At 44.6% G+C, this 27,781-nt stretch overlaps 1 protein-coding gene across 1 annotated transcript in view; it reads left to right on the top strand.

Annotated features, from left to right (window-relative positions):
* LOC124595074 (sodium channel protein Nach-like) overlaps nucleotides 1-27,781 on the top strand; it is a 176,650-nt gene that overhangs the window by 34,420 nt on the left and 114,449 nt on the right. The window contains exons 3-4 of the mRNA XM_047133659.1: nucleotides 5,325-5,522; nucleotides 12,309-12,474. Of these exons, the coding sequence (XP_046989615.1) occupies nucleotides 5,325-5,522; nucleotides 12,309-12,474 (364 nt within the window). The remainder of the gene's footprint in view (nucleotides 1-5,324; nucleotides 5,523-12,308; nucleotides 12,475-27,781) is intronic.

Genomic DNA, 27,781 nt, shown 5'->3' with positions numbered 1-27,781 from the left:
CCAGAACGAGATAACCACCATATATTCTGGTGGCAATGCACATTGTGAGCTTCGTTGGAACTCAGTTAGCAAGGTTGTTATTCTCAACCTTCTCCGCTGGTGGCTAGAATGATCCAAGTATGACATCGGAGATCAGACGACAGTCATCAATTGTTCCGACGTGGGCCACACTCTGCAGTTGGCTGCATCCTGCTCCCTCAATGGGTGCCGGAATAGCCTCTTCAACACGTTGAATGAGGCCCTCAGTCATAGAGTGCACCTGGTGTTACTTTACACATCTTGCTGTCATTTACCTGCCCCTGGACACAGGAAGCAGCAGATTCTCGAACAGGTGAAGCGAGTCTCACTGGCTCAGTTTCGTTTCAGTGGTAGACAGCACCTCGAACTTGGTGGTTAGTTGGATGGCTGCCACATCCTGACTTCTCAGTTCTCTGTCTCCCCTGTACAGGACACCTAGACCTACCACTGACACGACTCTCACAGACAAGTTGACGGGTAATGGTGGACGTTGTGTTTCCTGCAAGAGATACAGCATCCACAGGAGAGGATTTCTGGTACACACGGTATCCCTCCCATGACTCATTCGCAGCAGCTTATAACTTGACAATAGCTATGGCGAATTCCAGCTGCTTACGAATACTAACCAGCTCATTCTTTCCACGATAACAGGAATCACAGTGAAGCTCCATTTTCCCTGGTGCAATGTTTTACAAAATAGTAAACAAATAACTTTATACTAAACCCACTGATTCTCTTTTAATTTATGGGTTTGATACGCTACAAGAGTTACCAGTAGCGTTTGATACTAAAGTGATTTACAGTCAAAAAAGAGATATCTATTATGACGATAGAAAACTTGTCAAAAGTTTGACTGTCTTTCTGGAACGTTTATCTGCTTCAGGTCTTTAAGAACATTTGGCACCAGCGTTAAATGCAGATAATATACACTCCTATTAAAAGAGAGAGCTAATGTAACGCGATATGCTACCTGTTTACAGTACCTGTAAATCGCAAATATTGATTTGTTAGTAATAAATTATTACAAAACATTCGCGATTTGCGAAAATCTTTGTAAGCGTCTGAAACGTTTCAAAAATATTCTCTTCCCACGTAAATATATAATGAAATTTGGGAGCTATTAGTTATTAACGAGGATACTGTGCCACAAGTTTCTGAAAAGCCCAGATTAAGTTTACAGTTGACAATATATTACCACGCAATATATCACGTTCCTGGAAAGCTCAAATTATTTTTACAATTGACGATTAAATTCTACACAATATGTCACGACACTCTAACGTGTTTAGATAAAATCAACACGGAAAGCACGTTTAAAATTTACGTCAAGATTCTGTACCCGAATTTTCAAAGTGAATTTATGTGACACACTTGATTTTAATCGAAGACAAAGAAAATACCGGGATTTGGACTGTATACGTACAGTTAAACTGCTCCTCCAAGTCCTTTGCTGTCTCTGACAGAATTACAAACTCAAGGTTTTTATCTCTTCTTCCTGAACTTTAATTCCAGCTCTGTTGTTTGGTTTCCTATACTGCTTGCTCGACGTACAGACTGAATAACGCTGGAGACGGGCTACAACGCTACAACCCTGTCTCACTCCCTTCGCAACCAATGCTTCCGTTTCACGGGCCTCGACTCTCGTAACTACGTCTGGTTTCTGTGCAAGTTGTAAATAGCTTTTCGCTCCCTGTAATTTACTTCTGCTACGTTCAGAATTTCAATGAGAGTATTGCAATCCACACAGTCAAAAGTTTTCTCTAAGTCCACAAATGCCATAAACGTTGGTTTGCCTCTCTTTAACCTACCCTCTAAGATAAATTGTAGGGTCAGTATAGCCTCGAATGTTCCTAGATTTCTCTGATCTTCCCCTAGGTCGGTTTGTACCAATTTTTCTATTCTTTTGTAAAGAATTCGTATTTTGCAATCATGACTTATTAACAGACAGTTCAGCAATATTCACACCTTTCACCATCTGTTTTCTTTGGAATTGGCATTACTACATTCTTCTTGAAGTCAGAGAGTATTTAGACCGTCTAATACATCTTGAAGACCAAATGGAATAGTTCTGTCACGGCTGGCTATAACAAGGATACCAGGAGTTCGGACAGAATGTCGTTTGCTCCAGGGATCTTCTTTCAGCTTAAGTCTTCAAGCACTCTATCAAACCCTTATCGGAGTATCGTGTTCTCCGTCTAAGCTTCATCTGCGTCCTCTTCGCTTTCTATATGATTGCCTTCACAGTAATTTCCCTTGTGTAGCCCCTTATACATCTCTTTCACAGCTGCTTCTCTGTTTTCTAAAGGCTTCTTTCACTTTCCCATAGGCGGTATCTATCTTCCCTCTTGTTATATATGCTTCTACATCCTTACATTTGTCCTTAACTAATTTTTACATCCAATCAATCTCCTTGTTAGATGTTTCTATTTGCTTTCGCCTGCTTCTTTTGCTTTAGTTTTATATTTTCTCCGTTCATAAGTTAAATTATATATCTCCTGTTATATCTAAAGGTCATTCTTTCCTCCTAGGCAATATTCATCAAGTATTTTTCGTTGTCTTCTTTTTGCGCTATCGAATTCCAGTCCCACATCACTATTAAATTTTCCTGCCTCTAAACAAAATGAATAATTTGTTTAACTCATCATACATTTTTTCAATCTCTTCATTACCTGGGGTGCTATTGGCATATAAACTTTTACTTCTGTGGTAGGTGTTTCGTTCGTGTCTATCTTGTCTACGACAATGCATTCATTGTGGTGTTCATAGTAGCTTATCCGCATTACTGTTTTCTAATTCATTATTAGGCCTACTTCTGCATTACCCCTATTTGATTTTTTATTTATAAACCTGTGCTCACCTGGCCCAAAATCCTATTCAAATGGTTCAAATGGCTCTGAGCACTATGGGACTTAACATCTGACGTCATCAGTACCCTAGAACATAACTACTTAAACCTAACTAACCTAAGGACATCACACACATCCATGCCCGAGGCAGGATTCGAACCTGCGACTGTAGCAGTCGCGCGGTTCCGGACTGAAGCTCCTAGAACCGCTCGGCCACCGCGGCCGGCCAAAATCTTGTTCCTCATGCCACTAATTCCCACTATATCTAACTTCAACCATCCATTTCCACTTTTTAATTTTCTAACCTACCTGCCTGATTAAGGGATTTAACGTTGCACGTTCCGGCTCGTAGGTTGCTGGTTCTGTTTTTCCTGATTACATCCTACTGTGTAGTCCCCATTTGCAGATCCGAATGAGGGACTATTTTACCTCTGGAATATTTTACACAAGAGGGTGCTATAATCATTTAACCATAAAGTGGAGTTGCAAGCCCTCTGGGAAAATAATGGCTGTAGTTTCCCCTTGTTTTCAACTGTTCACAGTTCTGGCACAGCAAGGCCATGGTGGTTGATGTTGCTAGGGCAGATCAATCAGCCATCGAGACTGGTGCCCCTGTAAGTGATGGAAAGACTACTGCCCCTCTTCAGGAGCCACACGTTGGTCTGATCTCTCAAGATACTCCTCTGTTGTGGTTGCATTTACGGTACGGCTATCTACACTCCTGGAAATGGAAAAAAGAACACATTGACACCGGTGTGTCAGACCCACCATACTTGCTCCGGACACTGCGAGAGGGCTGTACAAGCAATGATCACACGCACGGCACAGCGGACACACCAGGAACCGCGGTGTTGGCCGTCGAATGACGCTAGCTGCGCAGCATTTGTGCACCGCCGCCGTCAGTGTCAGCCAGTTTGCCATGGCATACGGAGCTCCATCGCAGTCTTTAACACTGGTAGCATGCCGCGACAGCGTGGACGTGAACCGTATGTGCAGTTGACGGACTTTGAGCGAGGGCGTATAGTGGGCATGCGGGAAGCCGGGTGGACGTACCGCCGAATTGCTCAACACGTGGGGCGTGAGGTCTCCACAGTACATCGATGTTGTCGCCAGTGGTCGGCGGAAGGTGCACGTGCCCGTCGACCTGGGACCGGACCGCAGCGACGCACGGATGCACGCCAAGACCGTAGGATCCTACGCAGTGCCGTAGGGGACCGCACCGCCACTTCCCAGCAAATTAGGGACACTGTTGCTCCTGGGGTATCGGCGAGGACCATTCGCAACCGTCTCCATGAAGCTGGGCTACGGTCCCACACACCGTTAGGCCGTCTTCCGCTCACGCCCCAACATCGTCCAGCCCGCCTCCAGTGGTGTCGCGACAGGCGTGAATGGAGGGACGAATGGAGACGTGTCGTCTTCAGCGATGAGAGTCGCTTCTGCCTTGGTGCCAATGATGGTCGTATGCGTGTTTGGCGCCGTGCAGGTGAGCGCCACAATCAGAACTGCATACGACCGAGGCACACAGGGCCAACACCCGGCATCATGGTGTGGGGAGCGATCTCCTACACTGGCCGTACACCACTGGTGATCGTCGAGGGGACACTGAATAGTGCACGGTACATCCAAACCGTCATCGAACCCATCGTTCTACCATTCCTAGACCGGCAAGGGAACTTGCTGTTCCAACAGGACAATGCACGTCCGCATGTATCCCGTGCCACCCAACGTGCTCTAGAAGGTGTAAGTCAACTACCCTGGCCAGCAAGATCTCCGGATCTGTCCCCCATTGAGCATGTTTGGGACTGGATGAAGCGTCGTCTCACGCGGTCTACACGTCCAGCACGAACGCTGGTCCAACTGAGGCGCCAGGTGGAAATGGCATGGCAAGCCGTTCCACAGGACTACATCCAGCATCTCTACGATCGTCTCCATGGGAGAATAGCAGCCTGCATTGCTGCGAAAGGTGGATATACACTGTACTAGTACCGACATTGTGCATGCTCTGTTGCCTGTGTCTATGTGCCTGTGGTTCTGTCAGTGTGATGATGTGATGTATCTGACCCCAGGTATGTGTCAATAAAGTTTCCCCTTCCTGGGACAATGAATTCACGGTGTTCTTATTTCAATTTCCAGGAGTGTATATTGTTGAGGCACGCAAGTCACCCTACCATGTAAGGTCCTTATGTAGTTCCTAAAAATAGCCTTGTTCACATAAAGCCTTTAAATGAGTGACATTGATCGTTCCATAACAATAGTCAATGTACTAGCAAAGAAGGGAAAACAATCGGCTCGGAGCCGTTTAACTTCCACTAAATTGTACTGTGCCAGTAGGGGTAGGTATAACATTTAGCTTTTTTCGTTGCTATTTCCTGTAGCTACTTACGTTCTGCTGGCCGCAATCCACTGCAATATCTGGAAACTGAGTGATTATAGAAACGTTATTTGTGATATCCCCGACAGGCTGCTGTGGGCAGTGGGAGTACTGGCAGGCCTGGTAGGAATGGTGCTGTTCATGCGCGAGGTGTGGCAGCAGGTGGCGGAGTCGCCCACCGTGGTGTCTGTCGCCTCCACCGAGCACTACCTGCTGGGCACCGACTTCCCCGCAGTCACCATCAACAAGGTGCAGCGCTCCGCTGCCACCCGCTTCTACCACAAGTGGTGAGTGCTGGCAAGTTCACCGACACACGTGAAGTTGTTGTGTAGATATTCTAGACGAAAATATGATTATGCTCTCTAGGGGTGCCTTTTTGTTACTGCTCACACTCTAAATATTCGATTCCTGTTTCCTATTATTTTTATCATTGGCTATATACTTTTAATTAATACACCTAGATTACGTGTACCAAAATATTTGTTTATATTTATTTGTAACTTCCCGACACACAGGTTTAATCTGCCAGGAATTTTCATATCAGCGCACACTCCGCTGAAGAGTGAAAATCTCATTCTTTTATTTATTTGTTCAACCAGATCTATTTAGGGCCATCAGACCCTCTCTTACACCAGACCAGGATTTCACACATCTATTGCCTTTTATACATCATAGTTGTCTAAGAAATAATTGATTAACTGACCATTTTGGCTGATCAAATCAAACGCAGGGTACAATGTTTGTTCCCCACTGGTGATGCTGTATTCGAAGACGAAAGAGCCTCTGTTCACATACCTCGCTTCGTTTAGAACTGGTTTTTTTAACACCACGATGAATTTTCTCACGTCTCCTGACCATCATTGTCACCGTATTCGAGTATTATTGAGCCTTTACGATCTATTTACTATAGAAGATTGTTGATCCTTATCCACTTTTATGATCGTTACATGAACGTGCCACTGTGTCGCAGGAAGAATGGTATAAGATTCACTTGAAAACCATACAGGACATGTATGTATCACTGCGAGACGACTGGAAGCTGTTTTCAATGACAACGGTTTTCCTATTCCGTATTGGGCATGGTAATGTGTTTAGTTTGTGGTGTTTCGATATTTTTGTCCATCCCCTTGTGGTAATACACTTCATCTACATCTACATTATACTCCGCAAGCTACCTAATGATGTGTGGCGGAGTGTACTTTCGGTACCACTGTCTGATCCCTCCAACCCTGTTCCACTCGCGAATAGTGCGTGTGAAGAATGATGGTCGGTAAGCATCTGTATTTGCTCTAATTTCTCGAATTTTCTCCTCATGGTCAATACGCGAGATATATGTTGAGGGGAATAATATGTTGTCCGACTCCTGAAAAGTGCTGTCCCGAAATTTCAATACTAAATCTCTCCGCGATGCACAATACCTCTCTTGTAACGTCCGCCAGCAGAGTTTGTCTAGCTCTCTCGCCAGCTAAACGATCCCGTGGTGAAACGCGCCGCTCTTCGTTGGATCTTCTCTATTTCCTCTATCAACCCTACGTGATAGGGACCCCAGACAGATGAACAATACTCAAGAATCGGGCGATCAAGCGCCTTATAAGCCACTACTTTCGTGGATGGGCTACATTTCCTTAAGATTCTTTCGATGCATCTGAGTCTGGCGTCTGCTTTTCCCACTATCTGTGGCCGTTCCACTTAAGGTCGCTCTGGATAGTAACGCCTAAATATTTTAAGGCACACACTGCCTGCAGCTGTTTTTCATCAACAGTGTATCTGTACAGTAGTGGATTTCTTTTCCTATGTATGCGCAATATGCTACATTTATTTACGTACAGGGTCAATTACCAGACCCTGCCCCATTCATCAATTGTCTGCAAGGCGTTCTGCAAATTCTTACTATCTTCTGGCGTTGCTACTTTGGTATAGACAACTGCTTCATCTGCGAATAGCCTTAAAAAGCATCTGACGCTTTCTACCAGATAATTTGTATATATTGTAAAGAGCAACGGTCTTATCACACTTCCCTGTGGTACTCCCGATATTACCTTTACATCTGTCGATTTTGTTCCGTTAAGAGCGACGTGTTGAGTTCCGTCTGCAAGAAAGTCTTGAATCCAATCGCAAGTCTGCTCCGATACTCCGTAAGCTCGTATTTTTTTCATTAAACGCCAATGTGGGACGGTGTCAAATGCCTTACTGAAATCAAGGAACACGGGATCAGCCTGAGCGCCGTTGTCCACTGCGCTGTGGATCTCATGGAAGAACAGAGTGAGCTGAGTTTCGCAGGATCTCTTTTTGCGGAATCCATGTTGATTTTTATAGAGGAGATGTTCATTTTCCAAAAACGTCATAATTCTTCAGCATAAAACATGCTCCATAAATCTACAATAGATTGACGTCAATGATATAGATCTATAATTCTGTGGATCTGTCTTACGGGCTTTCTTAAAAACGGGAATGACCTGCGCTTTTTTTCCAGTCGTTAGGTACCTTTCGTTGCTCATGCGATCTACGATAAGTTACTGCTAGAAGGCGAGCAAGTTCTTTCGCACAATCTTTATAGAATCTTATAGGTATCTCATCTGATCCTGACGTCTTCCCATTACTAAGCGATTGTAGCTGCTTTTCAGTTCCGCGATAGTTTACCTCAAAATCTGCCATTTCGACGTTTGTACGACGGTTAGGGACAGTGTTACGGTCTTCCGCGGTGAAGCAACTTCGGAAGACCGGCTTCAGTATTTCGGACTTCTCTCTGTTCTCTTTCGTTTCGGAGCCGGTGTGGTCGCTGCGAGAATGAATAGATGATTTTGACTCACTGATTTTACATACGACCAAAATGTCTTAGGGTTTTTCTCAGGTCTGTTGACAACGTCTTACTTTCAAAATCATTGAACGCTTTTCTCATTGCACTCCTTATACGCATTTTCGCTTCGTTCAGCTTTTGTTTGTCAGACAGGTTTTTACTTCTCTTGAATCTGAGATGAAGTGCTCTTTGTTTACGTAGCGTTTTTCTAACGTGGCTATTAAATCATGGTGGATCTTCCCCATCCCATAAAACCTTACTCGGAACACTCTTGTCTAGGGCATATTGAACGATGCCTTTGAATTTTTTTCCATTTGTTCTCCACATCTTCGTCCCCATCAACGAATATTTGATGCTGATTGCTGAGATATTCTGAAATTTGTATCCCGCTACCCTTGCTGAGCAAATATATCTTCCTACCTTCCTCATAGGACCCGCAGTCATAGATGCTGTCACAGCCTTATGATCACTGATACCTTCCTCTACAGTAGGTCTGTTTGTTGCCAGGAGGCATAAGACGTTACCCTCAAAAGTTGGTTCTCTAACTATGTGCTCAAGGTAATTTTCGGACAAGACGTCCAGAACAATGCCATACAAATCCCTGTAGACGAATCGTCTTTGATTCCAAGGGAGGGGTTCTCTAACCAATAAAAGGCCCATGTACACACCACACGTACTCCGCTATCCTAGTTACCGTTTCCAGCGTGTAGAGCGCGCCTGACCTATTGAGGGGAATCATACAATACCAGATAGCGTAGATCGATAAATCTGCATACGATACCGTCGCAGAGACGTCTGAGCCCTTGGTTTAGACCTTCCACTCTGCGCCAAACCAGAGAACAGCGATCAACCCTGGATACGATGCTACAAATAGACAGCCTGCACCCCGCGTGGGTTGCTAGTTGCCTTCACCAAATCAGTCAACAGCCGAAATGAGCTGAGGATGGCCTCACAACCAAAGCGGCAGGCGTCGTTCGTGCCGACATGTGCCATGCATGCAGCCGGTTGCACCCAGTGCGCTCGATAGCCGCCTGCAGGGCCTCCACGTCATGGATGAGACCTCCCGGCAAACATACCGAATGCACACTGTATAATTCTTTCCCGAATTGCTTGCTATCTCCCTGAGGGGCTCCATCGCCCGCCTAGCATTGGAGCTCCCAATGACAAGCATACCCATCTTGTGTACTTGTCCGGACTAGGCAGGAAAATCGACCACTGTCCCAACAGGAGAGGCACCCCGTGCTGGCTCAGAGTTATCATCAACACTGGATAGCACCTCGTACCTGTGGCTAAGACTTAGGGAGCCAGCCACAGGGCCAGCTCCCTCTTTCGCCTTCCGCCCAGTGACACGGCAACCCACCACTGTCTGCCACCCACACTGGTGTGAGGATGGACCGGTCAGATGTTGTGTATCTGAAGCCGTAGCGACGTCCTGGTGATCAGCGGATTCCAGTGGCACCAAAGATGTCGCAGGTCTCGTCACTATAGCGCCGACGTCACTGCAACTTTGAGCATTAGCTAGAATCTTGTCGACTACAGCCAACGCAGCTTCTAGCTGTTCACGGACAGCAGCCAACCCTCCTTGTGTCCGCTCACAACAAGCACAGTCCCTAGTCATATCGTACTGTGTATAAAATAGATATAAGGTCTCAACAGGCGCTACTGAGTTTGAAATGTACACAAAATATACCAAAGGAGAATAAAGTAACACTAAAAGCTGCTGTGCAGATTTCTCACTGCTCTCTAAGACCGCACGCTATTAAACATAAATAAATTTCTCTACCGAAGTTGATGTATTTACAGGTACCTGTTATTAGAATTACTGCACGAGATAAATATTCAAACTAGAATGCCCTACCCTGTAAACTGTCTACTAGCACAAAATTAAAATTTAATGGCTTGACGGAGTTTTTGGCGACGGGAAAAGTTACACAAGGAAGCCGCCCTACATAAGGATATTCACAAGGCTTACGCAAAAACAAAAACTACGATTAACTTGTAAGTAGGCTGTTTAGGTTTTTATATTGGTAACGCCACGTAGCACTCTGTATGAAAAATGACTGGCTGTGCTGTGTGCAGTCTGTGGCCAGTTTCCATTGTTGTCTGCCATTGTAGTGTTGGGCAGCTGGATGTGAACAGCGCGTAGCGTTGCGCAGTTGGAGGTGAGCCGCCAGCAGTGGTGGATGTGGAGAGAGAGATGGCGGAGTTTTGAAATTTGTAAGACTGGCTGTCATGAACTGCTATATACACTCCTGGAAATTGAAATAAGAACACCGTGAATTCATTGTCCCAGGAAGGGGAAACTTTATTGACACATTCCTGGGGTCAGATACATCACATCATCACACTGACAGAACCACAGGCACATAGTCACAGGCAACAGAGCATGCACAATGTCGGTACTAGTACAGTGTATATCCACCTTTCGCAGCAATGCAGGCTGCTATTCTCCCATGGAGACGATCGTAGAGATGCTGGATGTAGTCCTGTGGAACGGCTTGCCATGCCATTTCCACCTGGCGCCTCAGTTGGACCAGCGTTCGTGCTGGACGTGTAGACCGCGTGAGACGACGCTTCATCCAGTCCCAAACATGCTCAATGGGGGACAGATCCGGAGATCTTGCTGGCCAGGGTAGTTGACTTACACCTTCTAGAGCACGTTGGGTGGCACGGGATACATGCGGACGTGCATTGTCCTGTTGGAACAGCAAGTTCCCTTGCCGGTCTAGGAATGGCAGAACGATGGGTTCGATGACGGTTTGGATGTACCGTGCACTATTCAGTGTCCCCTCGACGATCACCAGTGGTGTACGGCCAGTGTAGGAGATCGCTTCCCACACCATGATGCCGGGTGTTGGCCCTGTGTGCCTCGGTCGTATGCAGTCCTGATTGTGGCGCTCACCTGCACGGCGCCAAACACGCATACGACCATCATTGGCACCAAGGCAGAAGCGACTCTCATCGCTGAAGACGACACGTCTCCATTCGTCCCTCCATTCACGCCTGTCGCGACACCACTGGAGGCGGGCTGCACGATGTTGGGGCGTGAGCGGAAGACGGCCTAACGGTGTGCGGGACCGTAGCCCAGCTTCATGGAGACGGTTGCGAATGGTCCTCGCCGATACCCCAGGAGCAACAGTGTCCCTAGTTTGCTGGGAAGTGGCGGTGCGGTCCCCTACGGCACTGCGTAGGATCCTACGGTCTTGGCGTGCATCCGTGCGTCGCTGCGGTCCGGTCCCAGGTCGACGGGCACGTGCACCTTCCGCCGACCACTGGCGACAACATCGATGTACTGTGGAGACCTCACGCCCCACGTGTTGAGCAATTCGGCGGTACGTCCACCCGGCCTCCCGCATGCCCACTATACGCCCTCGCTCAAAGTCCGTCAACTGCACATACGGTTCACGTCCACGCTGTCGCGGCATGCTACCAGTGTTAAAGACTGCGATGGAGCTCCGTATGCCATGGCAAACTGGCTGACACTGACGGCGGCGGTGCACAAATGCTGCGCAGCTAGCGCCATTCGACGGGCAACACCGCGGTTCCTGGTGTGTCCGCTGTGCCGTGCGTGTGATCATTGCTTGTACAGCCCTCTCGCAGTGTCCGGAGCAAGTATGGTGGGTCTGACACACCGGTGTCAATGTGTTCTTTTTTCCATTTCCAGGAGTGTATATTATGACTATTAAGGTAAATACATTGTTTGTTCTCTATTAAAATCTTTCATTTGCTAACTATGCCTATCAGTAGTTAGTGCCTTCCGTAGTTTGAATCTTTTATTTAGCTGGCAGTAGTGGCGCTCGCTGTATTGCAGTAGTTCGAGTAACGAAGATTTTTGTGAGGTAAGTGATTTGTGAAAGGTATAGGTTAATGTTAGTCAGGGCCATTCTTTTGTAGGGATTATTGAAAGTCAGATTGCGTTGCGCTAAAAATATTCTGTGTCAGTTTAAGGACAGTAATGTACAATTGTTCAAAGGGGACGTTTCAAACTTTCTAACCACAGTTTACACAGTAAAATACACACATATAGTTAATTTCTTTGCAGAAGTACGTGAAAAAAAAGACTAAATTAATTTATTGTTTATCAGACAAGTGCTGCTGCTGCTCCTGCTGCTGCGCCTCCTCTCGGCTCGGCGTCTGCCGCTACTTCATGCCAGTTTTGACTTTTTGGCCTGCCGCCATTTTGCAGTATTAGTGCCAGCAGCTTAATTAGCTGATATGCAGCTGCAGTGAGACGGGCAGCAGCTCAGAGGGTGGTGGTGTGCGGCCTGTGTGGCAGGGGCCTGCAGGCGGTGCTCAGCGCCGGCGACTTCGAGGCGTTCGTCCGCCAGCTGGCCGGCCTGACGCAGCCGGAGCGCTTCCGAGGCGCCCTGCCGCACCGCCTCGCCGACATGACCGCCTTCCTCGCCGCGCGAAACCTCTCGCTGAGAGACGTCATGTGGCAGGTGCGTGCAGCAAACGTTGCGAGTCAATAACGTGTTGGTCCGCCTCAGACCCTGATGCAAGCAGTTATTCTGCTTGGCACTGATTGGAAGAGTTGCTGTATGTTCTCCTGGGGTATCTCGTGTCAAACCCTGTCCAATTGGCGCGTTAGATCGTCAAAATCCCGCATTGGTTGGAGGGTCCTGCCCATAACGCTCCATACGTTGTCAGTTGGGTAAAGATCCGGCGACCTTGCTGGCCAAGGTAGGGCTTGACAAGCACGAAGACGAGCAGTAGAAACTCTTGCCGTATGCGAGCGGGCATTACATTGCTGAAGCCTAAGTCCAAGATGGCTTTCCATGAAGAGCAAGAGAAGTAGAACGTCGTCGACGTACGATGGGCGACAATCTAACCGCTCTCCGCGACGTCTTCAGACACATCTTCGGCTTGGAACCCAACTGACTGGAATAAACTGTCATCAGTATTGAGTTCCGCTTCAAACTGAGCTCCAATGATCTGCGAAGACGTGTGTAGAGACTGAGGCGGAATACCAACATGACTGTCTTCTGCCGTATCGACCGACAGCCGGAGTGATGGTACGGGGTGCTATTTCTTTTCTTAGCAGTCATCCGCGGCACCGTTACCGGACGGTGGTTCGTCGACGATATTCTACGCCTCGCTTTGTTGACATCCCTCGCAAGCCACCCTGGGCTTAAATCTCAGCAAGATAATGCCCACCCACACACTGCGAGAGTTTTGCACTGCTTGTCTTCGTGACTGTGAAGTCCTATCTTGTCCAGCAAGGTCGCCGGATCTGTCCCCAACGAGAATATTCGAAACATTACGAGCAGGATCCTTCAACCGTCTCGGGATTTTGCCGTTATAACAGGCCAGTTGGACAGAACCTGGCGTGATATTCCTCAGGAGGATATTCAACAGCTCTGTCAATCAATAGCAGCTTTCATAAGCGCCAGAAGTGGACCAAAGCGCTGTTCACATACTTAACCCGTGAAGCGCTTTCTTTTGAATAAATCATCCAATTCTTCTGCAACAGAAATCATTTGCTTCTCTGTACATGTACATCACATCTACCGATTTCTGTCCCATTCGGATAATTCCTTCGTGTTGCGTCGTTTTCTTAGTCTTAGGGTGTAATCAAAATTTAAAAAAAGAAACATTGTAATACACAGATGATCAAAGCCAACTGAAACGCCACAAAACAAATCAAAACTTCCATCGCTTGACATTAAACGTGTTACAACAGATGATTACAATTGAAGATAAATCAGTATCCACACTATTTGATAACAAGTAATCGGACACCTATTGGTGGACATAAATATGGGGTGTGTCCACCCTATGCCTTTATGAAGTCTTGACTTCCATTGAGGACACTTTCACTGGGGTGTCTGAATGCCTGTCGAAGAACGGCAGACCATGCTTCCTCAAGAGCCGAAACCACAGAAGGTAACGATGTTGTATGCTGGGATCTGTGGCGAAGGCGACGTTGTAGCTCATCCTAAAGGTAGATTCAAGTCGGGACTCTAAGTATGCCAGCAATATTACTGACAAACCATTGCCTCACTGACACTGCTTTACGACAGAGTGCATTGTAATCCTGATACAAACAACCACCTTCCTCAGCTGTATGCAGTAAACAATGTTATAACACGTCTTATTATCCTTCCGGAAGTATGAATTCCTTAATGGGAATAAAGGGTCAACACCCTGATCACAGAAAATATCTACATACCGTAACATTCACTGTTGGCGCTACACAAGAGGGCGGATAACGTTCTCCAGACATTCGCCAAACTCAACCCGTCCATCGTATTGCCATACTATATAGCGTGATTCGTCGCTTCAGATCAAATGCGTTTCCAGTCACCCATTGTTCAGCTGCGTCGTTCTTTACATCACCTCAAGCGTCGCTTGGCGTTGACTACAAAAATGAATGGCTTATAATGACCTACTCGAAAACTTTACCCTATTCTATTAACTCCCTACGCACAGTCATGGTGCTAGCAGGACGATCGGTAACACACTGAAACAGTGACTGACGGCCGAACAACAGGGAACTGACATGCATTGAGACTAGAAAATAGTGCATTGATAATGGCTAGGCACTTGCCGAAATCTGGATTTGCCAAACAAACCTCCAAAAAAAGGACGTCTGACTGCTGCGCTCTACAATTTATAAATATCACAGTCGCTAAGTGCACCCACGTTCCTAACGGAAGGTAACCTAACACTAAAACTCACAAGTGATTCTTCCTACTGATTTCATGCAAATTTTTCCAGTCACCATCTGTTCCTGTCCGTTTCCACTTCATAATTACGCGATCAAAAGTCGACTTGGTTATCTTTAGAAGGTATTTGAAAGGTCCCTGAACGATTTGTTACTCCAGTCACATCCGAAGACTGATCCACGTTCGGATGAATGAGCTCCACCGACGAATCCATTCAACTGTTATTGCTTCTCTACTGCCTAGACAATACTCACCATTTTCTTTTATACTGGAGGTCCGCCACTCGTGACATCTAGTCGTCAATTCCTCGTTACATAACGGTGTTCGTATACGTTTGATCAGATAGTGTACATTTGTACACAGAAATCGCTGAATGGTATTTTAGGAAAGTGCACAGTGTACTAAAATCATTCTTTCCTTCCCCCAAATAATTAGAGACTGATGCTCTGAATGTAGTAAGGCATAACATGCAGTTATACCAGCAGCTCCGACACAGCACGTAACTGTTATGTCGACGTTTTCCCGCACTGTTACTCCACGTAGCTACCTTCCAACTACAGTTAGATGTAGCATGTCGGGTAGCAACTGATGAAACTGCGCTTCTAGGCAAATCAGTTTCAGGCTTTATATTGTTTACTGTCCAAAAGACAGATTTTAAGGGTAAATGAGGACTACACTGCGCTGTTTGCACGTGGCATCAATAGCGTGATACTTCATTGGTGCCAACAAACTGCCTGCGACGAGGTCCGCTAGTTACCTTAACGCTGTTAACATCCAGACACTCGTCTTCACAAGAACAAATATGCCTAGAGGTCGCAGTTCCCACTATGGGAGTCCTCCATGTCCCTTGCTTGTTATTGTCTTCTTGACTGAACAGGGTAATTTTGTTTAACTTCAGTATGCGCCGATATAGTAATAAGTCTGATGCAAAATTCATTAACATTTGTAAATTCTGAAGGATTAGTCTCTTGAGCTTATAGCTAACCAGGATTAAAATACTTCTAGTTATCATCCATTTCTAAATCCAAATCTCCGCACTTCGACTATCGCTTCATTGGGGTGTATTTACTCTTCGACACGTCGTGTCTACGTGACAAGGCAACGCAAAAATATTAAGCGTCGTCTTGCCGACTCAAAACGAGATGCGCCCTCTCGTACATCCTCTCCGCTTTTGTGGGAGTACCATGTCTCTAATTGTGTGGTATCAGACGCTACGTGGTCCATAAGAGGACGGTAGGAACAGTTTTCTCGATTCCGCTCGGTAGATCTTACCCCGCGATCCACAGAATACTTATTTTCGTTGCAAACTTCATCTTCTGTTCAGCAAATTCCATTGTGAACAATGAGCAAAACAAAGATACCATTGTGTTTCGCTTTTTACGTGAGAGCATTCATGGGAGAGACCATATTTGCTCCAATTGAATTTCGATCGATTATTCCTATTACTATGTATTGCGTTTACTGAATGAAAATGTGGAACTTTATCACAAGTATTAATTACTGAAAAAATACCATCAGTCTGACCGTGTTGGCCTACATACTCTCCGATATTGTGAATAAGATGGGATGAATTCTGCATAATCGCAGTTTGCGCCTCATAATTGCAAGACGAACGGCAGCAACAGCCGTCTACAATTTTGTGCATTTATCCCGTGTCTTCTTCAGATGTTAGAAGGACTTGAGGCTTCTTACACAGTAGCACTGCATTATTGAAGAAAAGTGTTTTAGTAACAATCAACTTAAGTTGTATGAACAACTTAACTTGGAACGATCACATAGATAATGTTGTGGGGAAGGCGAAACAAAGACTACGTTTTATTGACAGAGCACTTAGAGGATGGAACAGGTCTACTAAAGAGCGTGCCTACGCTAGGCTTGTTCGTCCACTGCTGGAGTTATTTCTGTGCTGCATGGGGTGCTTACGAGGTAGGATTGACGGAGAACATTGAATAAGTTCGAAGGAGGGCAGCTCGTTTTGTATTATTGCGAAATAGGGGAACGTTAATCACTGATACGATAAGCGAGTGGGGTTGGCTGTCATAGGCATTTTCGTTGCGGCGAGATATTTTCACGAAATTTCGAACACCATCACTCTGCTCTGAATGTGAAAATGTTTTTTTGCCACCATCCTGCAAAAGGAGAAAAGATCGCCACAATAAAATAACAGAAATCGCAGCTCGTACAGGAAGATTAAAGGGTTCATTTTTCCCACACGCTATTAGTGGAACGGATGAAAACTAGTCTGAAGGTGGTTCGAAGAACTCTCTGCCAGGCATTCCAGAGTATTCACGTAGACGTAGATATGCATGTAGACGGTGGATGAACAGAATAACGAGTAACACGAAGACCATTTCGAGTCTGTTTACGTCATAAAATCGCAGTGCCGCTTAATATGCCTCGTGGAAATATCCATCAAATGATATGGTTTTCGTAAATTATTTAAGGTGAACTCTGGTTTGATCATTCCAAAACTGACATAATTTTCTTTCCTAAGGATGGTTGGATGGTTGGTTTGGGGGAGGGGACCAAACAACGAGGTCATCGGTTCCATAGGATTAGGGAAGGATGATGAAGAAAATCGACCGTGCCCTTTTGAAAGGAACCAACCCAGCATTTGCCTGAACCGATTTGGGGAAATCACGGTAAACCTAAATCAGGATGGCCGGACGCAGGTTTGAACCGTCGCCTCCCGAATGCGAGTCCAGTGTGCTAACCACAGCGCCTCATTGCTCGGTATTTCTTACGCATCTTTGAGAATTCCAAGCTGGTGCTCTCATGATTTCTGATCATCGGGACACAGAATACTAAATCCTCTTCGATTATTCCCTGTGAATGCATTTCGTTTTGTCTACATTTCATTGGCAGTGATTTCTGAAGAACACAGACTGTCGTGTTATGCGGTGACTGTAACGAAAAATTTTCAGTCGACATACCGCCAGGCATTCGAGGCATAAAGCAAGGCATGACTTACTGGGCTGTTAACCCCTTAACTAAGTACGGGGTTCTTTTCCACATTGTGCTCCATGTGGCACATACACTGAGATGGCGAAAGTCATGGGATACCTTCTGAAATCGCGTCGGACCTCCTTCGGCGTAGTGCAGCAATAGACTCAACAAGTCGTTGGAAACCCCTGCAGAAATTCTGAGCCTTGCTGACTCTATAGTCGTCCATAACTGCGAAGGTGCAGGATTTTACACACGAACTGGCCTCTCGATTTTGTCCATTAAATGTTCCATTGGACTTTTTGTTGTGCGGTCTGTGTGGCCAAAGCAATCGCTCAAACTGTCCAGAATATAATTCAGCCGGCCGGAGTGGCCGTGCGGTTCTAGGCGCTACAGTCTGGAACCGAGCGACCGCTACGATCGCAGGTTCGAATCCTGCCTCGGGCATTGATGTGTGTGATGTCCTTAGGTTAGTTAGGTTTAATTAGTTCTAAGTTCTAGGCGACTGATGACCTCAGATGTTAAGTCTCATAGTGCTCACAGCTTGGGTTGGGTTGGGGTTGGGATACTGCCTGATGGCCGAAGACTTCTGGCATAGAAAGTGACCTTCATTTTGCCAACGGCCTTGCCAAAGAGGGCGGAGGTGGGGTTGGGTTGGGTTGGGGTGGGGTCGGGATACTGCCCCTAAAGACGGAAGAATCCGCAATGATCAACGGCATGAAGATGAAGAAGACAGTGGAAACCTCTGCATTAAATACACATAGCGTGTATCCACAGGACATGTGGCCTGAATTGAAAAAGTGTCATGATGATTGGTGAAAGGTTCCGGAATAGTCTCTCATTCGGGGGCCGTGATGTTAGAAGCTCAATCGTGGTAGGGAAGCTAGAAAATCTGAAAAAGGGAAATGCAAAGGCTCAATCTAGATATAGTAGGGGTGGTGAAATGGAAAGAAAACAAGGATTTATGGTCAGATGAGCGTAGGGTAATGTGAACAACAGCAGAAAATGGTATAGCGGGAGTATGACTCGTTACGAATAGGAAGGTACGACAGAGAATGTGTTATTATGAACATCCAGTGATAGGGCTGTTCTTACCAGAATGACAGCAAACCAACACGACAACAACATTTCAGGTATACATTCCGACGTCGCAAGCTGAAGATGAATAGATAGAGAAAGTATATGACGCTGTTGAAAGGGTGATACAGTGCGTGAACTGGGATGAAAATCTAATAGGCATTGGGGACTGGAACGCAGTTCTATGGGAAGGAATAGAAGAAATGGTTACGGGGAATTATGGGTTTGTGACATGGAATGAGAGAGGAGAAGGAGTTCTGTAGTAAATTTCAGCCGGTAATCGTGAATAAATGGTTCAAATGGCTCTAAACACTATGGAACTAACATCTGAGGTCATCAGTCCCCTAGACTTAGAACTACGTAAACCTAACTAACCTAAGGACATCACACACATCCATGCCCGAGGCAGGATTCGAACCTGCGACCGTAGCAGCAGCGCGGTTCCTTGCTGAAGAATAGCGAATACTCTGTTCAAGAATAATAAGAGGAGGAGGTATACTTGGAGAAGGCCGGGTGATACAGGAAGATTTCAGTTAGATTACATCATGGTCAGACGGAGATTCCGAAATCAGATGCTGGATTGTAAGGCGTACCGAGAGACAGATATGGACTCACATCACAATGTAGCAGTGATGAAGAGTACCCTGAAGTTTAAGAGATAAGTCAGGAAGAATCAGTACGCAAAGAAGTGGGACGCAGAAGTTCTAAGGACTGACGACGTGCGCTTGAAATTCTCTAAGGCTATAGATACAGCAATAAAGAATAGTCCAATAATGAGTACAGTTGAAGAGGAATGGATATCTCCAAAAAGGTCAAACACAAAGCCGCAAAGAAAAACGTAGCTACACAGGGTAAGCATGGGTAACACAAGAAATACTTCAGCTAATCGAGGAAAGAAGGAAGTACAAAAATGTTCAGAGAAATTCAGGAATACAGAAATACAAGTCGCTGAGGAATGAAATAAACAGGAAGTGCAGGGAAGCTAAGACTAAAATTTAGCCATTTAATGGCTGCATGAAAAATGTGAAAAATCGAAAAGGAAATATTAGTCGGAAGGACCGACTCAGCATTTAGGAAAGTCAAAACAACCTTCGGTGAAATTAAAAGCAAGGGTGGTAACATTAATAGTGCAACCGGAATTCCATTGTGAAATGTAGTGAAGAAAGCGGATCAATGGAAAGAGCACTTTGAAAGCCTCTATGAGGGGGAAGATTTGTCTGATGTGATAGAAGAAGAAACAGAAGTTGATTTAGAAGAGATAGGGGATCCAGTATTAGAATGAGAATTTAAAAGAGCTTTGGAGGACTTAAGATCAAATAAGTCAGAAGGGATGGATAATATCTCTAAAAGCAGTGGGGGAAGTGACAACAAAACGACTATTCACGTTAGTGTGTAGAATGTATGCGCCTGGTGGCATACCATCTGACTTTTGGAAAAATATCATCCACACAATTACGAAGACTGAGAGAGCTGACAAGTGCGAGAATTATCGCACAATCAACTTAACAGCTCGTGCATCCAAGTTGCTGACAAGAATAATATTCAGAAGAATGGAAAATAAAATCGAGGATCTGTTAGATGACGATCTGTTTGGCTTTAGTAAATGTAAAGGCACCACAGAGGCAATTACGACATTACAATTGGTAATGGAAGGAAGACTAAAGAAACATAAAGACACGTTGTTACAATTTGTCGACCTGGAAAAAGCGTTCGACAATGTAAAATGATGCCAGATGTTCGAAATTGTGAGAAAAATAGGGGTAAGTTGTAGGGAGATACGGCTAATCTACAGTATGTACAAGAACCAAGAGCGAATAATAGGAATGGATTACCAAGAACGAAGTGCTCGGATTAAAAAGGTTGTAAGACAGGGATATAGTCTTTCGCCCCAGTTGTTCAATCAGTACATAGAAGAAATAATGATGGATATAAAAGAAAGGTTCAGGAATGGAATTAAAATTCAAGTGAAAAGATATCAATGATACAATTTTCTGATTACATTGCTATCTTGAGTGATAATAAAGAAGAATTACATGATCTGCTGAAGGAAGGAACAGTTTAATGAGTACATGGTGTGGAGTAAATCGAAGAAAGACGAACGTAATGAGAAGTAGTAGATATTAAAACAGCTAGGAACTTAACATTAGGAACTGGTGGTCACGAAGTAGATGAAGTCAGCAAAATAACCAATGATAGACCGAGGAAGGATAACATCAAAAGCAGACCAGCACTGGCAAAAAGGGCATTACTGGCCAATAGCAATTCTACCAGTATCAAACACAGGCCTTTTGAAGAAGAAATTTCTGAGAACGTACGTTTGGAGCACAGCATCGTATAGTTGTAAAACATTGACTGTGGGAAAACCGGAACAGAAGAGAATCGAAGCATTTGAGATGTGGTGCTACAGCGAATGTTGAAAATCAAGTGGACTGATAAGTTAAAGAACGAGTAGGTTCTGCTCAGAATCGGAGAGGAAAGAAAAATGGGAGCAAACACTGACAAGGTAAAGGGACTGGATGATAGGAGATCTGTTAAGACATGAGGGAATGACTTCGATGCTACTAGAGGGAGCCGTAGAGGGCAAAACCTGTAGAGAAAGACAGATTGGAATACAGCCAGCAAATAATTGGGGACGTAGGTTGCAAGTGCTACTCTGAGATGAAGAGGTTGGCACAGGAGAGGAATTCGTGGCGGGCCACATCAAACCAGTCGGAAGACTGATGACTAAAAGAAAAATGAGCAATGCTACCAATGAGAGTGGTCGTGTCCCAGTCACACTTAATTTGCTTTTACTTCATGGTGCAGTAGTCTGAATGTGACGAATTAGGTTCCAGTTCAGCATTTAGGAAATATGTCTCGTCGGCAATGGCAGATACTTTACTTTCGCCGCAGCATTCCACCGACGCGGCTGCTGTGTTTTGCTCAACCGGAAGGGGAAATAAACCGCCTTCCTCACGCAAACTCTTAAGTGCAGCTCTTCCCAGCAAACGCGGCTCTCGCTTCACTAATAATGCGTCGATACCACGAGAAATGTGATGTACAGTTACACAGTGAGGCAGTGACGTGTGCTGTGAAATACAGGCCCTACCTGTAACTTGCCAAACGTGGCAGCTACCCATGATGAGTTTTGTGTTTGTAGTAGCACAGATTAGCGAAGCAATGCACGCTGCATACCTGGCAGAGTCTTTACACACGAAGGCAGGGGAAGTTCTACTACATGCAGTTTGTCATCAGTTCACAATAATTATTTCATTCATATGCCATTGCAGCCTGAGGCAACGATGGTTTAGTGTCATGTCCAGCAGCAGGAGATTAATATCTCACCATGCTTGTTTCAAGTACTTATTGCTTCTTGAAGACTGAAAGCGCAAATGGTTCAAATGGCTCTAAGAACTATGGGATGTGAGGTCATCAGTCCCCTAGACATAGAACTACATAAACCTAAATAACCTAAGGACACCACACACATCCATGCCCGAGGCAGGATTCGAACCTGCGACCGCAGCAGCAGTGTGGTTCCGGACTGAAGAGCCTAGAACCACCCAGCCACAGCGGCCGGCAGAGTGAAAGCATAATATTTATATTACACGTACTCGGCTTGTTTTTTTTTTTAAGTATTTGCCATCACTCACGGCGCTGTGAATTATTCAGCTGATTGTAATTATACAAGAAACAAAATTTTCGGATTAAAAGAAGTATCATTTATGTTTTTTTAGATGTCTCCCTTTCGCAGCAGCTGTTATTTCAGTATAATTCGATGTATTTTTGTTGTGTATGAATTAAAAGGTACGCAAAAAATACAGCTAGAGGTCGCCACCACACATGCACAACCAAGTGCACGGCTTTTCTCAGTTCAGTACAGTTCTGCGCCACTTCTACCAGCACGTTGTGTACGTCCGGCGATAGTGTGAAGAGTCGGTAGAGAACGCCGTCAACGACGAACTACTTTGCTTCCGCCTTTTTCTGGTGGATGAGGGAATCCTTCCACCGTCAGGCACCAAAACACATCACGACACAGACTCCCAGACTGTCCTGCAGCAGCAGTTAGACAGTTCAGTACAATGCCTGCACCCCACTCACAAGGTAACCTCCGCATCGCACCCCCCCCCCCCCCCCCCCTCAAATTTAGTTATAAGTTGGCACAGTGGATAGGCCTTGAAAAACTGAACGCAGATCAGTCGAGAAAACAGAAAGAAGTTGTGTGGAACTATGAAAAAAAATAAGCAAAATATAAAAACTGAGTAGTCCATGCGCAAGATAGACAACTCAAGGAGAGTGTGAGCGTAGGGGCGCCGTGGTCCCGTGGTTAGCGTGAGCAGCTGCGGAACACGAGGTCCTTGGTTCAAGTCTTCCCTCGAGTGAAAAGTTTAATATTTTATTTTCAAACAATTATAATGTGTCCGTCCGCCCGTCAGATGCGAGGTAACTGCGCCGACTGTGAAAATGTTGCATTCATTTGTTGCAGTTTATGTGACAAACTCTTATGCTTTCATCACTTTTTTGGGAGTGATTATCACATCCAGAAGAAAACCTAAATCGGGCAAGGTGGAAAAATCTTTTTACCCATTCTGCAAGTGTACAAGTTAGGTGGGTCGACAGCATATTCCTGTCATGTGACACACTTGCCGTCACCAGTGTTGTATAGAATGTATCAGACGTGTTTTCCTGTGGAGGAATAGGTTGACCTATGACCTTGCGATCAAATGTTTTCGGTTCCCATTGGAGAGGCACGTCCTTTCGTCTACTAATCGCACGGTTTTGCGATGCGGTTGCAAAACACAGACACTAAACTTATTACAGTGAACAGAGACGTCAATGAACGAACGGACAGATCATAACTTTGGAAAACAAAGAAATTATACTTTTCACTCGAGGGAAGACTTGAACCAAGGACCTCTCGTTCCGCAGCTACTCACGCTAACCACGGGACCACGGCGCTCCTGCGCTCACACTAACCTTGATGTTGCCTGTCTTGCGCATGGACTACTCAGTTTGTATATTTTGCTTATTTTTTTCATAGTTCCACACAACTTCTTCCTGTTTTTTCGATTGATCTGTGTTCAGTTTTTCAAGGCCTATCCACTGTGCCAACTTATAGCTAAATCTGAGGGGGGTGCGATGGGGAGGTTCCCTTGTCAGTATCGTGCTCTGAAAATTACTTTCCAGCCTACAGCCTAGGAGTTGCTATCTACAGAGAACTGAGACCAGTAACAGAGTGTCTACTTAATTACGTTAATTTACAAGGACAATATCATAGAATGCCAAGAGACGGCAAAGTTACATACATATCATTTTATTAGGTTTAGGACATCAAGTGCCACACATCAAAATGTACCAAAACTGAGTATCGTTTTGTAACATGTTCTTAATAAGTGATTATCCTTATTTTTTGCTTTGTTGCCATATTTCCTTATTAGGCAGCCGAATCAAGCATTTAGTACGTTGCAAGTGTGCAATGACTACCTTGAATAATCTATACCATTTCTTTATGTTCGAAAATAAAATCCAATGGCAGTTCTGGAAAATATTCTGCATACATAGTATATTTCATATTTTGTACACTATTGCCTTTCAGTGTGAAGTTTCGTACGCATTACTTAGGGCGTTCACAACTCCTCCAGCCTTTAAAACATGTAGTATAGCATCGAACGAGAGCAGCAGTATGCATCCCCAATACGATTCTTTAAGGATGACGTCATTTTCCTAAAATTCTCCCAATAAAACGATTTCTAGGAGTCGCCTTCAATACTACCAACCTGACGTGCTCATTCCATTTCATATCTATTTGCACCGTTACGCATAGATACTTAATCAATGTGACAAGGTAAATCAGCACCCTACTAATGCTGTATTCGTAGGTTGCAGGATTGTTTTCCCTTCTCATCCGCAGTAACTTACATTTTTCTACAATTAGAACAAAGTGTAATTGACTACACCTAATAGAAATTTTGTCTGTCTCGTACACTCCTACAGTCACTCAACGACTACGGTTTCCCATACACCACAGCGTCATCAGTAAACAGCCGTAAATTTTCGCTCACCCTGTCCGTCAGGTCATTGATGTATGTAGAGAATAAGAGCGGTCCTATCACGTTTCCCTGGAGCACTCGTGACGACACACTCCTCTCTGTCCAACACTCGCCGTCGAGGACATGTTGGGTTCTATTGTTTAAAGTCTTCGAACCCATTCACATATCTGAGCACCTGAACTGTATGCTTAGTTCTTCAACAGTGTGTAGTGACGCACCCAGTGAAACTTTTGGAGGAAATGTAGCAATATGAAATCTCTATGTTGCTTTCCATCCATGGTTTGTAGGATATGATTTGGGAAAAGGCAAGATGAATTTCATAAGAGCGATATTTTGTAAATCCGTAATAATTTCTGGACATAAATTTTTCTGTCTCAAGGAAATTTACTATATTCTAATAGAGAATATGTTCCAGAATCCTGCAGGAAACCGATGTTAAGGATATTGGTCTGTAACTATGCGGGCAGTTCTTTTACCTTTCTTACATGCAGGAGGCACCTGCCCTTATTCCCGGTCACTTGGGGCTTTTCGCTGGGGGAGGGACCCCGGCCAATATTCCTGAATTCGAATCAAGAGCAACTGCCAACATAAGAAACTTATAAGCAGACATCCTCGTTGTAGCGCAGCAGCGTAAAACACCTAAAAAAGGCAAGACCTCCGGTCAAGACTGTGTACCAGTCATGTTCCTTTCAGAGTACGCTGATACACTAGCTACATACTTAGCAACCATATACAACCGTTCGCTCGCCGAAAGATCCCTACCTAAAGACTGAAAGTCGTACAGGTCGAACAGACACTAAAGAAACAGGAGTAATCCGCTGAAATACAGACCCGTATCACTAACGTCGAGTTGCAGTATGATTTTGGAACACATATCAAATAGCACGTATTCAGAAAATATCGTTCCTGTAAAAAACAACTATCTCTTTATTCTCACGAAGTAATGAGTTCTATCGAGAGGGTATGTCAGATTGATTGCATACTTTTAGATTTCCAGAAGGCTTTACACACCATTCCTCACAATTAACTTCTAATCAAATTACGTGCACCGCCACAGTTGTGCAACTGGATTGATGATTTGCTGTAAGATAGGTCACTGTTTGTAGTAACTAATGAAAAGTTATCGAGTAAAACTGAAGTAATATCAGCCGTTCCACAAGGAAGTGTTACAGCCCCTCTGCTGTTTCTGATCTACAGAAGCGACATAGGACATAATCTGAGCAGTCCTCTCAGAATGTTTGCAGATGACGCTGTCATTTACCCCCTTGTGAAGCCATCAAATAATGCAATCCAATTGTAAAATGATTCAGAGAAGATATCAGTATGATGCGTAAGTGGCAATTGACTCAAAATATGAAAGTAGTAGTTAGAAAAAAGTTCAAAGAAGGTCAGTTCGTTTTGTATTATAGCGAAATAGCGGAGAGAGCGCCACGAGCATGATATGTGTGTTGGGTGGCAATTAACAACAGCGTTTTTTTTCTGCAGGATCTTCTCGTGAAATTTCACTCACCAACTTTCTTCTCCGATTGCGAAAATATTTTGTTGGCGCACAGCTACATATGGAGAACTGATTATCTAAATAAAAGAAAATAAGAGAAGCCAGAGTTCTCACAAAAGATTTTAAGTACGCTGTTCGAGAACGAATTCGACGCACCCTCAACCACGCCCTTAAATGTGAATTGCATAGTATTCATGTAGTTGTAGATATGAACGTAAAATGGAAGCTAAGTGAAAGGCGAATGCCGCCGAGTATGCTTATGTCAAACCGCATTGGGATTCCATCCGGATATAGCAACTTACTCGTTTTCAACTCTTTCAGTTGCTTCTCTACTCCACGGTGCCTATTTCCATCTCTTCCATTTGGGAGTTTGCGGGACTCTCAAACGACGGTATGTTTGTACGATCCTCCTGCTTGAATCACTTTAGGTGTGAAATTTAAAACTCCAGCTTTCGTTTTGCTGTGTTCTTTTGCCACCTTAGACCTGTCGACGAGTGACTAGGCACAAGCCTTCGACGCACTTAGTGGTTTTCTTGTATGGCCAGAAATTTCTCGGCTGCCGGCAAAGTGTTTCGCTAATGTATGACGCTGGAAGTTGTTGTCTACATTGGTCTTCTTACGGACAAACGAATTTCTACTGAATTTTGCCAGGAAGTTTCAACAATATTGTTATTATAATTTTTCCATCGGCCCTCGTAATGTTGTCTATTACAATATTAAAATAAATGGATAAACAATCTGAAGGTCGTTTTCCAATGTGGAAGAGGATGGTTCCTTTAAATACACACAGTTGATTTACTTCATCATCCTTTCTTAGCCCGAGGTTGTAGTGTCATTGTCCACGGGACAAGGAAGCCTAACATCTTCGTCTGAAGTGCAATAACGCCTGTTCCACGTGCACTAATTGACTCACTTCTCTGAAACATCTCGTTTACTTTCAGGTTCACTTCATTCATTTTCTGTTGATAGTACGCCCTTTCACAGAATTGATGAATTCTCCCAAATATGGAATTTCTCGAATGCGTTTAACTAACAGGATAAAGCACACAGATTTGAAGGCTGCAAATTCAACTAAATATCTAGGAAATACAATCACGAATAATTTAAGTTCGAAGATCACATAGATAATATTGTGGGGAAAGCAAAACAAAGCCTACGATTTCTTGGCAGAGTACGTAGAATACGCAACAGGAGTGCTAAAGAGGCTCCTTACACTATGATTTTCCGTTCTCATCTGAAGCATTGCTTTACGGTGAAGGATACGCATCACATAGGATCAACGGAAGTCATCGAAAAAGTTCAAAGAGGGGCAGCTCGTTTTGTATTATCGTGAAATAAGGGAGAGAGTGTCACGGGTATGATACTCGAATTGGGGTGGTAATCATGAAACAAAGGCATTTTTCATTGCAGTATGGTACTCATGAAATTTAAATCTCCAACTTTCTCATCAGAAAGCGAAAACATTTTGTGGGGGCCAGCCTACATAGAAAGGAATGATCTTAATAAAATGACAGAATCAGAGGTCTCGGGGAAA

This window comes from Schistocerca americana, chromosome 1, assembly GCF_021461395.2.
Source record: "Schistocerca americana isolate TAMUIC-IGC-003095 chromosome 1, iqSchAmer2.1, whole genome shotgun sequence".
Lineage (NCBI taxonomy): Eukaryota > Metazoa > Arthropoda > Insecta > Orthoptera > Acrididae > Schistocerca > Schistocerca americana.
The sequence above is the reverse complement of the archived record's forward strand: the minus strand, read 5'-3'. Positions and strand labels throughout refer to the sequence as shown.